Raw genomic sequence first — 15,509 nt, 5'->3', positions numbered from 1 at the left:
GAGTCTGGGCTCTGTAGTGTATTTGTGCTGCCTGTCATGTTTCTCTGCTCAGAGAGGTCAAGACTGCCGACGTCAACAGCGATTCGCGTGGCTGTCATTGGTTGGCCATGTTTATTTTTGGCAGTTTGTGGCGGAGCGCCTTGTTCCTGCAAGTGCGGGCGATCGTTGTAAGTGACATCAGTCGCCCAACTCCCCTCATGCAGCTTGCCTTGCCCAAACTCACCCACTCGTCAGAAAACTGTGTTCATCTCACATTATTCACTTCAATCCACGCCACGAAGTGCAGCACAATAAGACAATTCTAATAGTCATTGGCCACTACCCCCTGCACCTACGTCAAAACATATCCGCCATCAATCAAGATGTCGCTGCCCGTAGTATAGGTCGACGCATCACTCGAAAGGTACAAAAACAGGCCCTTGATCTCCTTGACGTGGCCCTGCCTGCCCAGCACCGCGAGGCGGTACGCCTCGTTCAGCGCCGCCGGCCCCGCGCCCATCTTGGTGTCAAAGAAGCCCGGCGACACAATGTTGACGCGCGCAAAGTCGCGCCACTCGCGGGCGAGCGACTTGCCAAACTGCGTGACGAATGCCTTGGTGCCGTTGTACACGGGCTGGTCGACGGGGACGTTGACAATGTGCCCGCTGATGCTGGCGGTGATGATGAGGTTCCCGGAGCCTTGGCGCTTGAAGACCTCGCCGGCGTACTTGGCGCAGTAGACGACGCCGTCGACTGTTCGCATGTGTGAGCAGGGGTGATTAGCACGGGTTTGCCACGTGGTTGTTGTGATCATCACACTTCCTGGCGGTTGTGGACGGGATTTTGGGAGTCGTGTCAAGAGGGCAATACCATTGACAGAGAGCTGCTTCTTGTACTCGTCCAGAGTCTGCTCTAGTATCGGCTTTGAAATGGACATGCCTGAGGCGGTACGTTGCTCGTCAGCAAGCCGCATGCAATTTGGGTCGAGAAATAACCACCAGCAAAGGGGGACTTTGCGTGAAACACCTACCAGCATTGGCGACAAATATGTCTATCCTCCCAAAGTCCTTTGCCACCTGGGCGATTGTCGACCGTACCGCCTCAGCATCAGATACTACGCGACAAACCCCACGCCGTCAGCGAAAGAAAAGAAATGCACGATCCGAAGCACCATCCGCGGTGGAGTTCCCAGATTCAGGCTCCATGACGAAAAGAAAGAAAATAAACTTTGCAACTACCACTCACCATCAACCTGGTAGGCCGCCGTCTTGACGCCATGCTCTTTCGCCAGCGCCGCCGCCCGCGCCTCGGCGGCAGTCTTGTTGCTGTTGTACAGGAGCGCGACGCCGGCGGCACCGGCCTCTGCGTACGCGTCGGCCACCGCCCCGCCGATTCCCTCAGCCGCGCCGGTCACGGCCGCGACCTTGCCGGTGAGCTTGAACTGCTCCATCACGTTGGTCGGGGTGTCTGGGAAGGGCCGGGGAAAGCCCTCCCGGACGGTTGCGCAGTCTTCGATGGACATGGACATTTTGTTGAGTGGGTTTTGGACAGGCCGAATGTTGTTTGAAATGGTGTGTTGTGGTCTAAATGCGTGCTGTCTGGCGGCAGCGGAGTGGGAGATGGGAAAGTACAAGAGAAAGGGGTTTTGATTTTGAGATATGATAGTTGTGCTCTACGAATTCCTCCGATTGCTCGGCAGTATTTGGAGGACATTAAACCAGCGACGGGTAATATAATCTCTGAATACCCTCAGGATGCCCTCCGCATCGGTGCAACCAAGACCGACACTAATGCATACCCCATGCGGAGGCAGAGGTGGGGGGCAGACCCTCCTCGGACGGCAGTGCTCCGATGCGGGGCCGCACGCCGGTGCCGGTCGGGGTAGCCACGCCCCGCACCGCCGATCCCTCGAGTCCGCATACTCCTGCCGCCGTGCTCTCTAGTGCCCAACCCCCCGGCTTATCCGCACGCGCAAGTATCTCAGCAGGCCATCCTGAGAGCTTAGCCGGGTATACTGACCATTTTTCGCGGCCCTAATTGCGCGCAAGGATCACAGCCTTTTGTCCATGTAACAGTTCATCTCTACCGCCTCATTAACATGCAGAACCCGTCCGTCCTTCTCAGCGGGCCCGGCCAAGTCGCCATCAAAGACCTTGCCCTGCCTGAAATCACCGACGCCAACGACGTGATCATCAGGATCGCCTACACAGGCGTCTGTGGCAGCGATGTAAGCATCCCCCGTGTATGAGCAGCTTTATTGCAAAGATGATGCCCATCCAAAAACAAAAAAAAACATTACTCGCACGTTCTCTGATTCCCTCCCGCCACCGCCACCGCCACCACTCATACAGGTCCACTTCTGGCGCTCCGGCGGCATCCGCGCGTGCGTATCTGCAGACGCGCCGCTAGTCATGGGCCACGAGGCATCCGGCACGATCCACGCCGTCGGCCCGTCCGCCACCCACCTCTTCGCCCCCGGAGACCGCGTGGCCATCGAGCCCGGCGTGTCCTGCCGGACCTGCCAACCTTGCAAGGCCGGGCGCTACAACCTGTGCCCGAGGATGCGGTTCGCCGCGGATCCCGCCTCGGGTACCCACGGCACCCTGAGCAGGTTCTTCAAGAGCGCGGCGGACTTTTGCTACAGGCTCCCCGACGGCGTGGGGCTGAGAGACGGGGTGCTGATCGAGCCGCTGGCGGTGGCGGTGCATGCGGTCCGGCTGGCGGGGATCCTGGGGGAGCCGGGGAAGAAGGTTGTCGTGTTTGGTGCCGGGACTGTGGGGTTGTTCTGCGCGGCTGTGGCGAGGGAGTTTGGCGCCGCGGCGGTGGTGTCGGTCGATTTGCTCCCGGCAAAGCTGCAGGTTGCGCGGAGGCTGGTTGGGGAGGATACGTGCCGGACGTGGGTTCCAGACGGCTCGCTGTCTCCTGTGGATAATGCAGAGAAGCTCAAGAAGGAGTGTGGGCTGTCGAGTGCTGTCGTTGATGGCGGTGATGATGGCGAAGGAGGAGCTCATGTCGTCCTGGAGGCGACGGGGGCCGAGGTCTCAGTGCAAACGTCGATCTATACGCTGCGTCCCGGAGGCGTGTATGTACAGGTCGGCATGGGCAAGCGCAACATCGACTTCCCCATTGCCGAGATTGGCGAGCGCGAGATCACAGTCAAGGGGTGCTTCAGGTATGGGCCGGGGGACTTTGCAATTGCCATGGACTTGGTTGCGCGCGGCAAGATCAGCCTGGACGGGCTGGTCACTGGAGAGTTTGCCTTTGACAAAGCATGGGAGGCCTGGGAGAGCACAGGTCGCGGCGAGGGGATCAAGAACGTCATTTCTGGTCCAGGGGCATGATGTACGTTATCCTATTCTGGAGGACAATTCTGGGTCAGAAAACATTCTACTTCTATCAGTCTTTACTTTCCCTTCTAATCTACCAACCATTGTCCTGCCGCAACAACTCCTCAGAACAGGGTCTGCCCCCCATCGATGACAATATCCGCCCCAGTCATATATCCGGCCGCGCGACTCGCAAGCAGGACCACTGCACCGCACAGCTCCTCGGGCACACCCATGCGTCCCATGGGGTTTCTCTCGCACCACGTATCCCTGGCAACCTTTAACCCGTCCCCCTCATTCAAAATCGTGTCCATGTAGCCCGGGCTGATAGTATTGACCCGCACGCCGTACCGCGCCCACTCGGCGGCCAGCGACCTCGCCATCGCCCGCACCGCCGCCTTGGACGCGTTGTAGGCGGCCTGCGGCTGCGGGAAGTTGACCGCGTGCCCAGAGATTGACGACACCAGGACGATACTCGCGGGCTTCTTGACCCGCTCCGCCTGGACTTTCGCCACGGCCTGGGCGCACAAGAAGGAGCCCGTGGTGTTGATGTCAAACACCCGCCGCCACTCGAGCGCCGGCAGTTCCAGGGCGTGCGCGCAAGACGCCACCCCGGCAAAAGCGAGGAGCACGTCCACGCTGCCCAGCTTGTCGGCGACTCTGCCCACGTTGTCGGCCACGTCCGCCGCGTCGGTGACATTGACCCTGGCGAAGCTGATCATCTCTGCGGGGACGGTGGCAGCGTATTCGTCCTGCAGCTGTGCTACCCGGGCGGCGCCAGAGATCGGGTCGAGGTCGAAGATGACGAGCCCGGAGAGGCCGTGGTCTAGCAGCGCTCGGCAGGCCGCGAAGCCTAGATCGCCCGCGCCGCCGGTCACGATGGCATTGCCGCTGACACGGAAGCGAGCGGCGGCGCGGTGGGCGGGGGAGGACAGGGCGTCGAGGGCAGTGTCGGGTCTTGTGAGTGGTGAGGTTGCCTCGGAGAGGCTCATCACGGGGATGATGCGGGACGAGAGCTCTGAGCGGTCCATGGCTGTGGTGATGGTGGATCGCGAGCGCCGAAATCGAGAACAAAAGCTCTCAATGATGCTGAAGTTAGTTGCATGTAAATTTCCTTCGTCGTCGCCGGAGGGGCTAGGAATACCTGGGTATGTGTGTAAATGTCCTGGAAAGGGAAGCATGTCGTCAGCCACCTCCGCACCCGGAACCGGGCAACACCACCCCGACCCCGACACCCCAACACCGGGGTGGATCTCCGGCGTGAGTCCCCACAACCCCCGCATCGGAGCACAGCAGTCCGAAGCTTGCAATTCTTCTTGGGGGTCGTCTTCTCGATCACTGGGTCCCCAGTGAATGTGACCCTATGCGGGGTTTAATTTGTCAATCTTCGTGCTTGTGCTTTGCTGCGTAGACCTGGTTTTTCGAAAAGTAGCACTAGCACTGGCCATTGGACAAAATATCCGGCCATGTCAATTCCTCATTAGGATCCAACAACAACGATTCTCATCGCCGAAAGCCTAGGCCAGTCTCCCGAGTGTGTTAACCTGGGCTGACTTAGTTCGAGACTGGATATGAAGGAGCGCTTGAACGAATGGGAAGCCAGGCTGGACCAGCTGTGAGGACGCAGAAAGGGGGGTCAGTGAGGACAGACCTACCCTTGGATAGGCTGCTGCAAGTGCACTCAACTACTGCAACTGGAAGAGGAATCCTCAACGCTCAGTAGCTAAGATGGAAGCTTTTTATTTGTTAGTCTACGTAGAAGACTTGATGACACTCAACCGGAGCAGGCATTATCATTATCACTCTTAAGACGCCCCATGCTGCACATGGTCTTGCCCTTTTATGTTCCCTCTGGGATTGAGGGCTGGGCCGTCAATTATCCGTCTTGCTGCCAAGGGTGTGTCGGCTCACATCGAGAAGCTACAGCGAATTCCGCTAGAAACGCCGCTCTCAGACTCGAACAGAGTACCGAGATCTTCTAATGCAGCAAGATATCATGTGCAGTGCGAAATACCGAGAAGTCATAGAGCTGGTTGTATGCCATGGCGGCCTAGGAACTTCCTTAGCAGATCGTGCTGGTCAAGTGTGCTAAGCAAGCCGATCGAAATGCACGATGATGGGAAAAAGAATAATGATGTCGACATATAAGCGCTCGCTGATTTGTCGAACCCAAACTCGGCTCGGTCTCGAGACAAGTTTTCCAAGAAAAACCCGAGTTGGAGCGCTCGCTCGCCAAAGTCAATGATAAGCTCTCGGTATATCAGCGTGCCCTGGAACGGGTCTTGCGACGCCAACGGTGTGATCTCATGCACATGAAGTGTATCGAAACATATGATATGATCTTGAAACATTTGAGAGAGACTTCAAGTGGAACGGATAACAGTGTTGGGTTATGCCATTATGTATTTGACCTTATTCTCAACTTATGTTTTCAGGGCGGGTCCAAAGGCAAACGGAAAATGTGGTAACTCGACGACTCGCAAGGAGAGCTGCCCTTGGCCCGTCATGTGACATCCCATCTCCTCCGAGGTTCAAGCGATGTCAACTACGATCTTTGACCTCATCCTGGCCAAATCTCACCGTAAACGGTCCCATGGGGGATCTGTTCGTTCTTCTCGCCGGGCTTGTACGTCACAGTGAACCCTCCCAATCTGTATCCTGTAACACTATTGCCAGGGGCGTTCTTGGCAGGGATGCCAAGTCGAACGAGGGCACATTATCTATGGGCCAGCGACCTAGACTCAAATACCCTGGCTGGAGTCCCTGAGCCATGCTGTCCGGGTCGTTCTGCCGTCGAGGGGATTACTGGAATGTGTCCAGCTGGATGGTCAGGGTCGAGTGACACAGCCATAAATAGTCTTATCCTCTTTGCTGGAATGGGAGATCATACTCGAGCAGATGCTGCCTGTTCAAGTAAAAGTGCCAAACTGTTGAACGTCGGTGTTGACTTGGACAAGGCGGATAGGCGCTCCACTCCGATCTCATCAAGAAGCTTATCTTTGGGCGCATTTGTGGTCAGCACACATGCGTGAGGAACACTATGAGTCAAAGAATGCCAAAAGCCGAGTGAGGGGCCCGCCTCCTCCACACTCACCCGGTCGGCACTACGACAGATCGGCACAGCCTGGGGAATCCTCCTGTAGAGTCTCGATTCTCCCCCACATCGGAGCGCAGTGGTCCGTCGTTTACTCCACTGCTGAATCCACTTTCTGAGACCCATACATCGGACTATGCTGCTCGAACCTCAAAAATGTCGGGCGAACGGCTGGGTCATATTTGATATCGACACCCCCGGTACATTGCTACAAGAGCTTTTTAACAAGCAGATTCCGTGATGGACGATCACTGCATACAAAGGTTCTCTTCGACCTCGAGACATGCGCTAATTTCCTCATTCTTCCAGAAGCAAGTTGAAACCCCCAGAGGAGTTGATTCGTTCTGGTTTCCGAGGCAAGACCATCTTCTCAAATGGAAGCTATTTACTCTCAGCTCACTGAGCGCGCTCGGAGGCTCCTCGCCAGCAAGCAACACTGCCATCCGGCGGAACGCACCCTGATCCTCATCGCAGGCCCGCCGGGTTCTGGAAAATCTACCGTTGCCGACCAGGTCGTCCGCCGCCTCAACACTGTTTCCGCACCGCCTTCGCCAGCTCCGACTTCGCGTGGCAGTGAAGCCACACCTCTAGCAGTCGTCGTGCGCATGGACGGATACCATTTCACGCGTGCACAGCTGAACACCTTCCACAACGCCAGGGAAGCACATGCCAGGCGCGGCGCAGCGTGGACCTTTGACGCTGCGGCCGTGCTGGGACTTTTCGAACAGCTCGGCAGTTCCCTACATTCGGAAAATTGTCATGGGGCAGTCATTAGGTCCGACAATGCTGATATTTATGTCCCCACCTTCGACCACGCGATCAAAGACCCGGTAGCCGACGGTGCTGTCATCTGTAGGGACACGGCGCTCGTGATAATGGAAGGTAATTGGTTGCTCTACGATGAGGAACCGTGGCGGCAATTCAGCACGCTCGTAGACGAGAGCTGGTTCATTGATGTTGATGCAAATGTCGCGAGGAGGCGGATTGCACAAAGGCACTTGGAGAGCGGTATTGAGTCGACTTTGGAGGCGGCCTTGGCGAGGGTGGACAGCAACGATTTGCCCAACGGCGAGGAAGTGAGGACAAAGCTTGTCACACCGACCGTTAGGGTGTTAAGTGTGGACGAGAGCTCGTAATAAGCAACCACGATGTTGAGCGTGGTTCCCATGGCTGGCAACAACGAGCGTATCATCTTGGAGGTCGCAGGCTCGATGAATCAAAACTGGTCTAATGCTGTAAAGGCTCTTTGCATCGTGGAATCTGTCATAGTATGTTCTATGTTTGACTTCACCTGGAGGCGTTCTGGCTGGTCACACCGTCCTGGAAGATGTCATTGAGATGGCCAGCGCCAAGAATATCTGCATAGGTCTGGTCTATCAGCATGCGTAGCGTATGGTCGGCTGCAAAGTCACCAAAGGCTAGGTGAAACTCGTCATTTGCGCCAAAGTCCGGGTAAGAGAATATTCCAGGTGGAGATGCTGAAGGGAAATCTTCGCCACTGCCCGGAGCCCTCTCACTCGTTGTCGAGGGGACGACATTCGCCTGCGAAGGTAGCTGCTGAATGCCTTGCACCTGAGAATTCCGCATCTGGGTAGATAGTTCGTGGACGCGTTCGAGAAGGTCTTGACAGCGTTTGGCGGAGATGTTACTCGGCCCGAGCATGGCTAGACAGTTTCGAGCTGCCGCAACGCTGATCTCCAAAGCTCCTTTATCATCTGCTCCAGACAAATCAGGCATATCTTGATGAAATGTGTCGTTCGGATTCTCTCGTGGAAGACCAACCTCGAGAATGAGTGCAGCTTGGAACAAAAAGTATGTGGCATACCATGTAATGCCCAAGTGCATGATCCCAGGATTGCTTGTACAGAAAGACGCGATGTCATGGATGGTCTGCATCGCCGCGTCCCGACATCGACTCTCAGCGGTGATTTTGTGGGCAAGGAAGCCGTGTCTAGGTTTGCTACCGCGCCACAGCAGTATCCGTAAATTTTGTTCCTTCCATAGGACAATTGCACGCGGGCCTAGAAACCAAGTCGGCACATTGGGCGAAGTGAAATATGTGGGAAGGGCATTTCGCCAGTGCTTCAGTTGCTGATCCATGGCCTCGGCAACCTGGTATTCGATCTTGGTATTGGCAGTCTTTGCTTGAAGGAATTCAGTGTATATTGTGGCGGAAAGTCGTACTAGTTCCGATTGCGCAATCAGTGCGGAGTATGTTGTCGGCACTTGGACGGCGTCTGGTGCTGATGAGTTCAAATTAACCTCCTGCAAACTAGGAGTTAGCCCTGTGTGATAAGTATGGGGATTTGCTGCTTACTCTATCGTCAATGTTTTGGGGAAGCCGACAATCCACGACCCCTTCATACAGGGAAGAGGGACGACCCGTTGTGATGTTGAAGCCGCAGTCGAAGCAGAACGTGATCCAGAACAATTGCCGACGCCGCTCTTGAAGTAAATCGTTGCTCGGGTGTAGAGGCTCACGGTGAAGGCCCAGCCCCAACGCCATTCGATGAGCGATGCCAATCAAATTGTACGCTGTGTTTGGACGATCATTCTTCTGCAGGTAATTGCCCATTAATAGAAAGGCCTGGACGGTTGCCATTGTGCCTGACTCGAGGGCTTGAACAGAGAGACGAGAGCGCGCGGCAGCGTAGTAAGGCGAGAGGTCCCCGGACCTGTTGGTTGTCGATATCCAGTGACCGATGGCCAGCACCATGCGGTGAACAACACGCCATATTGAGGTTGATGGCGGCCGATGCTGGCTAGCCAGCTGCTCGCGGAATGTTTTCTCATGCAGGATCGGGAAGGAGGTGTTGTAGTATACGAAGTAGGCATCGACGAGGCGGCTTTGCATCGCATGCGAGGAAAGAGACTCATCTGCCTTTGGGCTAGGGAGAGAGTGGCTGAACCCCTGTGTCGAGGTCGGAAAGGGTGTGGGAAGGAATGGCGCAATGTCTTTGATCAGGTCGGAGCCAGAGCTGCTGCCCAGGTAGCCCGAGTTGGCAGTAGGGAATAGAGCCATGCCATCTTCTCTCAACGCAGGTGAGCTGCCATCCTCATCGATCGCAGGGGAGTCTGGTCCCTCGTGCCATTCGAAGCCATGCCTCTCTTCGACCCAATAAGCAGGCTCGCGGGATGAGGATTGGACGTTTATGCTGGCAGTGTTGGCGATGGAGGATGTCTCTGGCGTACTGGAATGATCAAGCAGGGCGGCGTCAATGTCGAGGTCCGGCTGTAGAGCCCGGACCAGACGGCGGAGGCGTGAGCATTCGAGCTGGGCGGCAGTGAGATTATCCCGGGTCAGAGCGGTCCGACGTGGCGGTTCTTGGAAGCTGCATGCCTTGCCGGCGCGGGAGCAGTAGGCACAGGGCTCGCCAGCAATGTTGCTGCGTGCGCACCGGCTCTTGCGCTTCTGGCAGTTGACGCACGCACGCGCTGCCAAAGCGGCCGCGAGCGGAGGCTTTCTGGAGCTCATGCTCAGGAAAGCTCTCGATATGCAGGCACGGGCATCAGATGGCGTCCGCCTGTGCTTGGTCGCTTCAAATGATGCCCGAGACTGGATGAGGTCTGAGCTGTGGAAGGAGCGTTTGCACAGTAACACAGTGCGAAATGAAAGCCTGCCACAATCGGAAATGAAACTCTCCACATTTAGAGTTGGGGCCGACCCTCGAACAACCACGATCTCGACCGCGCCCGGCAGGGCTCCGCGTCCAACCCTCAATCATGGGGTTCTCAGTGACTTCAACGCCGCCAGGTCTCCGGCTTCCGCTCCAGGACCGAAATGGCAACTCCGGCAGTCTCCTCGACATCAGTCACGCTAGGCGCCCCACCACGCGCTTCCGCACTACTAATTCTCTGGACTAGCTTCTGACCACGAGCATGGCACCCCGCAGCCACATGGTCGGGCGACAGCAGGCCGATCCCCACCCTCAGGCCGCTTGGCGCTTCTTGGCCACTCCGCCTCGAGCCGCCCTTGTTACCCCAGGATTTCTCCACGTCCCCAACTTACACGGGGTTGTAGACCCGTGGTCCCCCAGACTGGCCCACGGCATCTCAGGGCAGAAGGCCGGTTGACAAGTATATATAGGTGTCTGTCTGCAGCTGCAATTTCAATGATCAGAGAATTGATCATCTTCACGCTTCACGATTATCAAGTGCCACCATGGAAACAAAGGAGTCAGCCCAACCCGCGGTCGAGCACCACCAGGGGCTCGAGAAGGCTCACGAGACTGGCAATGTCGACAACGGCGAAGTTCTCGAAACTCGGTTTGCAGGTTCGTAGAGTCCCCATGCTCTTCATCATTCCCAGAATCCGTCACTAAGCATAACGTAGGCTTGTCACGATGGGCCTCGGTCAGAACTTTCTGGAAGGCCATCCTCTTTTGTCTGATTCTGAGCTGGGCTGCTCTAAACGATGGTGTAAGATGAGGTTTTGCTTCCATCAAATATTGCCACCAGGCTGACCCACGATCGCTTTCAGTTCCAACAACAAGTTCCTGGCAACGTCATTCCAATGCCCGCTTTCGTCAAGGACATGGCCGATATCGTCAATGCCAACGGCGAGCCCGCCGTCAGCGCCAAGACCGTGTCTCTCTGGCAAGGTCTCGCTGAGATGACCAAGACATTGGGCATGTTCAGTGGTGGATGGGTTGCCGATCGCATCGGCCGCAAATATGCCATGGTTGCCTCGATCGTTGTCCTGCTTGCCGGCTCCACCGCCGAAATCACCGCTCACAGCTGGCAAACGTGGCTGGTGGGCGCCATGATCATCCGACTTGGCGTCGGCCTTGCGCAGTCCATCCTAGTGGTTTACATCTCAGAGCTCGCACCTCACCAGGTCCGCGGCTTCATGATTGGTGCCTACCAACTCTCTCTCGCTGTTGGCCAGCTCATCAGTGCAGTGGCTTCTCAGATTGTTGTGACGCAGCGCCCTACGGAGTGGAAGCCTCTGATTGCCACCGAATATCTCTTCAGCGGCGTGCTCGCCATCATCATTTGGCTCGTGCCCGAGTCTCATCTCTATTATGCCCGCAAAGGTCAACACGAGAAGGCCAAGAAGTCTATGATCGCGCTCTATGGCTACGCTGATGGCTACGACGTCGAATATGAGTATCGCGTTATTCAGCACGGCATCCTCGCTGAACAGGAATTCAACGGTACCGAGAGTAGCTTCCTAGAGATCTTCAGAGGTCTCAACTGGCGCCGCACTCTTGCTGGCTGCTTAGGCATTTGCAGCCAGTGGGCGGCGGGTGCACCCATCGTTTTCTCATACTCAACGTACTTCTTCGCCGTTGCTGGTCTTGAGGACCCCTTTCTCGTCACTATCATCACATTCGTCCTACTCCTGGTGTCGATCTTCTGCGCTCTCATTGCCTGTGAGCACATCGGCCGGAGGCCCCTCTTGATCGGTGGCTGCGCTCTCATGCTTATTTTCAATGTTTGTCTCGCCACGACAGGCTTTTTCAAAACAAAGCCGTCAGAGAAGGCTGCCCTGGGTTTCCTTTTGCTGTGGGTTATCTGCTATGGCTTCTCTGCTGGCCCGATCGGCTTCGTCGCGTCGGGGGAGACCTCGACCCCTCGTCTCAGGGCTCAGACAACCTCTTTCAACTTGGGCTGCTATGGGCTAGGGTTGTAAGTGAAAACACCGAGGACATTTGAGCGGCTCCCACTAATTGCATCCATTCTGTTACAGTGTCGTCTTTCAGTGGACCATTTCCTACATGATCAGCCCCGATGCCGCCAATCTAGGAGTCAAGGCTGTGTATGTATGGGCAGCTCTCTTGCTGCCAACAACTGTACTCCTGTACTTTTACTACCCCGAGGTAATTGATGTCCCTGCCTGCCCACATCTTCATGTCTTTTCTCTGCAGCTTAATTCGGACAAGGCTTCTAAAGGCATGCCGCTAACGGGGTTTTCGCCTAATAGACGTTTGGTCGCACTTACTGGGAGATTGATGAGCTCTATGAGCGCAAGATCCCCGCATGGAAGTTCAAGAGCACTCCGACGTTTGCTGAGAACAGCGGCCTCAAGAGGAAGGCTCCTGCTGGAGCAATTGGCCGTGCGGGAGGCCCGCTGCAGGAGTCAGCTTGACCCGAGGATCTGCACCCTACATTTTGGTAGAGCAGACCTTGATGGTTGTTGGTAGTGCTATCATTCGCATGGGCTGTGAACGTTCACGATACTGTTGAACGGGTTATTGTGCAGAAGAGTGCAATCACGGTTTACAGAGACACGAACACGAGTCAGATTGCGCTATATTCACATATTTTACCTAAAAATCCTGCTCTTTTATCTTCAATGGTCCTTTTTCACCATCCTCGCTCGACATCTGATCTTGCCATGCCTATGGTTTGGATACCGCATCATTCAGTGTGGCCAAGCCCAGAACCATGCACAAAGTTCAGTCTAGGAGGAATGTGTCCTTCCCCTGATATAATGGAAAAGCCATTTTATTTCTTCATCCGCTTTAACGGCATGGCATTGTCCAGCCTATTCCTTTGAAACCCAGAAGTCTTATTGACCTGCCAAAGTCTAGAAGTGCACGAGTGGCAAATGTTTCAAAGGTGATGCACTGCCCGCCACCCCATTGCCCTGCGCGACCTATCAAGTTATTGCTGTGTCGGGCTATCTGGCACACTGCGCTCAACCCTACTCCAGCACATCGGCCCCGAAGAGATAGACCCCTGCCGAGCATGCTGCACAACATCGAGGCTCCACACCCCGATAGCATTGCATAGCCCTACGGCGAGCCTAATTTTAGAGTGGCCGATTTATAGTATATCTGCTTTCGCCGTCTCCCAAGTCAAGGGCAATGCCTCTTTGACGCAGCAGCCTTTTGGAGCTCATCATTGAGATCAGACTCTCTTATATAGGGCAGACCCCCAGACAAACTACACGTTGATTAACCTCAGCAACAACGCTCTCTATTCCCCTTCCCTTCTCACATAAACCTCGGCTGGCCACTATGATCGTCTACCCCACGGCGTCCAGCGTCGACAATATCCTCGGCAAGGTCAAAGCATCGATAATCCTCGATGACCCCGACCGCGTCTACTACGGACCAAACGATCCGATTCGGGGCTGCGTGCGGCTTCGCTACTTCGCCCGCACCTATGTCCCATCGGGCTTTGAGCTCTCCGCGCCCTGCAAGATCGACATGAATCTGTACGGTCAAGTCAAGGTCCAGATCGCACCCGGCGGGGGCGGCAGCAAAACCGCGCCGCACAATCGGTACTACTACTCCTCAAGCGAGGCCGGGCTGTGGTGTGGAGGACTCGAATGCATATTCGACGACTGGCTGCCGCCGCTCGCAGATAGCCACAGCCACCAGGCGCGGGTGGGTACTATCAGCGCTGACGGTGCTGCGGCCCGAGACTTCCGGTTCGAGATATACTTCCCGGACGGCATGACGAACAGCGATTGCCTGAAGCGACGGTGGGGTGATGGCGGCAATGGCGACAGCGGTGGCAGCGAGGGCAAGTTCGACATGGACCCGTCGCAGCCTCTGCCGCCCTCGATGGAGTACATCGACCCGGCCGCGCCCAGGTCCTCAGGAGAGATCTCTGTGCGATACACGCTGGCGGCGTACGTCAGCATCTCGGACACTCCCGTGGCCACGCGCAGCGACCGTGTGCCGGTGTTCTTTGATCGGGCGCGGACCCCGCGCACTCTCGGGCGGCGCAACAAGGATGGCAAAGAAGAGATGCAGAGCCAGTTCGGGACCCTAGTGGTCCGAGCCAAGAGCATCGCGCCGCCTGGCCTGACCCTTGCAGGGACGAAGACGTCTGAAGGTGGTGATGGCGGTGGCACCCTGAAACAACATCACCGGCAGAGCTTCAGGGCCAAGACCTCTGCCATCTTCCGCGGGGCTTCTCTGTCGGGCACGTCGTTAGGAAACGAGCACATGCTGGGCTGGCAGCTCACCTGCTCGACCGACGTGCACCGTGGGCAGCCGTTCGCTGTTCAGGTGCAGCTCCAGCCGCCGCACCGGGGTGATGATCCTTCCGTGCTGTCGAGCTTGCCATCTACGGTCGAACTAGTCAAGATGACGGTCCGCGTGGAGGCGGTTATCGATGCACAAGGCGAGCATGAGAAGCCCACGAACTTACGACCCCAGCCGCGCCCAGGCCAGCAGTACGACGGAAAGCAAGTCGTCACCGAAGAGACTGTCAGCTTGAGACCACAGTCGGACAGCAAGAAGAAAAAGAACAAGCCTGCTGGTGATGTCGATGAAGGGGCCGATACCGAGCGCGGGCCGAGCTTTTTCCATGCCGGCAACGGCTGGGCACAAGCCGTGACCTTTACAGACATCTCCAAAAACCTCTGCAGCTCGTTCAGGACAGTATGTATACGGCGCAGCTACGTCTTCGTCGTGCAGTGTCACGTCCAGATTGCGGGATCGCGTCGGGCGGATGTCTTTGAGCACGCCTTCCCCGTCACGTTGCATCCGCCCACAACCGTGCCGGACAAGACTGCATTGCCGGTGCCGGAGATGGCTGGCGATGAGCCTGTGACCGAGCTTGGGGATGCGGACGTACTCGAGCCTCGGGGGGAGCTTGACGCCGAGTCCACTCAGCTCACGCTTGTGGAGCTCGAAGACCGGTCATTGCTTCATGATGATGTGGCTGAGCTTGAGGCCCGGCCGTGGGAAGTGCCGAGGGCGGAGCTGCCTGCGGACCCAAGTTCAGGGCCTCAGCGGTAAAGCAAAGGGGAAAGGGGGTTCTCGTTAAATGCGCTTCCCTCCTTGAAGAAAGGATATCATCAAGGTCTTAGACTCGGATTTAATTTGCGGTTGCGGAAGGGGCTCGATCACACAAACCTAGAGGTGTCAGAGCCCTTGAGTGCTTTTGTGCCTTTTAAAGTCCTCACGTGTGGTACATATTCGGGAGGATCATACACGTACCGTGTTTTCAGTAGATAAGACTTTTCACAGTAAGCAGTATAACCTAAACAGCATAATCTCCTCATATTGGGATCACATTTCACGGAGGAAGCGAGCCGCAGGTCTTGTCGTCAGTCCGGGTGACGAGTCTCGCATCACTGACAAGGATGTCTGCGCCAACTCCAAATAGGGAAAACAGGCCTCGGCACAAAGCCTGGATCGACAAGC

The 15,509-nt window shown here is 56.3% G+C and overlaps 8 protein-coding genes across 8 annotated transcripts; 5 read left to right on the top strand and 3 right to left on the bottom strand.

Annotated features, from left to right (window-relative positions):
- Nucleotides 1–331: 331 nt before the first annotated feature.
- B0I36DRAFT_291226 (uncharacterized protein) lies at nt 332–1,724 on the bottom strand (the record flags this gene model as incomplete). Its single annotated transcript, XM_046151726.1, has 4 exons — nt 1,225–1,724; nt 1,010–1,093; nt 850–918; nt 332–732 (listed from the first exon to the last, which is right to left on the bottom strand). The coding sequence occupies exons 1-4, from the start codon at nt 1,505–1,507 to the stop codon at nt 332–334; spliced, it is 837 nt and encodes a 278-aa protein (XP_046011783.1). The 5' UTR covers nt 1,508–1,724.
- A 353-nt stretch (nt 1,725–2,077) lies between these two features.
- On the top strand, nt 2,078–3,320 carry B0I36DRAFT_364028 (chaperonin 10-like protein; the record flags this gene model as incomplete). Its single annotated transcript, XM_046158892.1, has 2 exons — nt 2,078–2,206; nt 2,331–3,320. 2 exons carry the CDS (start codon nt 2,078–2,080, stop codon nt 3,318–3,320), a joined length of 1,119 nt encoding a protein of 372 aa, XP_046011782.1.
- A 110-nt stretch (nt 3,321–3,430) lies between these two features.
- B0I36DRAFT_423109 (uncharacterized protein) lies at nt 3,431–4,753 on the bottom strand (the record flags this gene model as incomplete). The annotated part of the gene is made up of 2 exons (XM_046162235.1): nt 3,431–4,338; nt 4,741–4,753. The coding sequence occupies 2 exons, from the start codon at nt 4,751–4,753 to the stop codon at nt 3,431–3,433; spliced, it is 921 nt and encodes a 306-aa protein (XP_046011781.1).
- A 2,020-nt stretch (nt 4,754–6,773) lies between these two features.
- B0I36DRAFT_245749 (P-loop containing nucleoside triphosphate hydrolase protein) lies at nt 6,774–7,535 on the top strand (the record flags this gene model as incomplete). Its single annotated transcript, XM_046150180.1, has 1 exon — nt 6,774–7,535. The coding sequence occupies one exon, from the start codon at nt 6,774–6,776 to the stop codon at nt 7,533–7,535; it is 762 nt and encodes a 253-aa protein (XP_046011780.1).
- Nucleotides 7,536–7,686: 151 nt separating this feature from the next.
- On the bottom strand, nt 7,687–9,874 carry B0I36DRAFT_244724 (fungal-specific transcription factor domain-containing protein; the record flags this gene model as incomplete). Its single annotated transcript, XM_046150082.1, has 2 exons — nt 7,687–8,664; nt 8,717–9,874. The coding sequence occupies 2 exons, from the start codon at nt 9,872–9,874 to the stop codon at nt 7,687–7,689; spliced, it is 2,136 nt and encodes a 711-aa protein (XP_046011779.1).
- Nucleotides 9,875–10,153: 279 nt separating this feature from the next.
- Nucleotides 10,154–10,481, top strand: B0I36DRAFT_325861 (uncharacterized protein). Its single transcript, XM_046154281.1, has one exon. It carries the CDS (start codon nt 10,279–10,281, stop codon nt 10,471–10,473), a length of 195 nt encoding a protein of 64 aa, XP_046011778.1. The 5' UTR covers nt 10,154–10,278; the 3' UTR covers nt 10,474–10,481.
- B0I36DRAFT_411416 (general substrate transporter) lies at nt 10,154–12,653 on the top strand. Its single transcript, XM_046161936.1, has 5 exons — nt 10,154–10,673; nt 10,733–10,818; nt 10,880–12,030; nt 12,092–12,221; nt 12,326–12,653. Exons 1-5 carry the CDS (start codon nt 10,562–10,564, stop codon nt 12,488–12,490), a joined length of 1,644 nt encoding a protein of 547 aa, XP_046011777.1. The 5' UTR covers nt 10,154–10,561; the 3' UTR covers nt 12,491–12,653.
- Nucleotides 12,654–13,364: 711 nt separating this feature from the next.
- B0I36DRAFT_432257 (uncharacterized protein) lies at nt 13,365–15,321 on the top strand (the record flags this gene model as incomplete). The annotated part of the gene is made up of 2 exons (XM_046162612.1): nt 13,365–14,741; nt 14,778–15,321. 2 exons carry the CDS (start codon nt 13,365–13,367, stop codon nt 15,099–15,101), a joined length of 1,701 nt encoding a protein of 566 aa, XP_046011776.1. The 3' UTR covers nt 15,102–15,321.
- Between the last annotated feature and the right edge of the window lie 188 nt (nt 15,322–15,509).

The sequence above is a fragment of the Microdochium trichocladiopsis genome (assembly GCF_020744255.1).
Source record: "Microdochium trichocladiopsis strain MPI-CAGE-CH-0230 chromosome Unknown B0I36scaffold_6, whole genome shotgun sequence".
Lineage (NCBI taxonomy): Eukaryota > Fungi > Ascomycota > Sordariomycetes > Xylariales > Microdochiaceae > Microdochium > Microdochium trichocladiopsis.
Note: the sequence above shows the minus strand (reverse complement) of the source record. Positions and strands in the feature narration are given on the sequence as shown.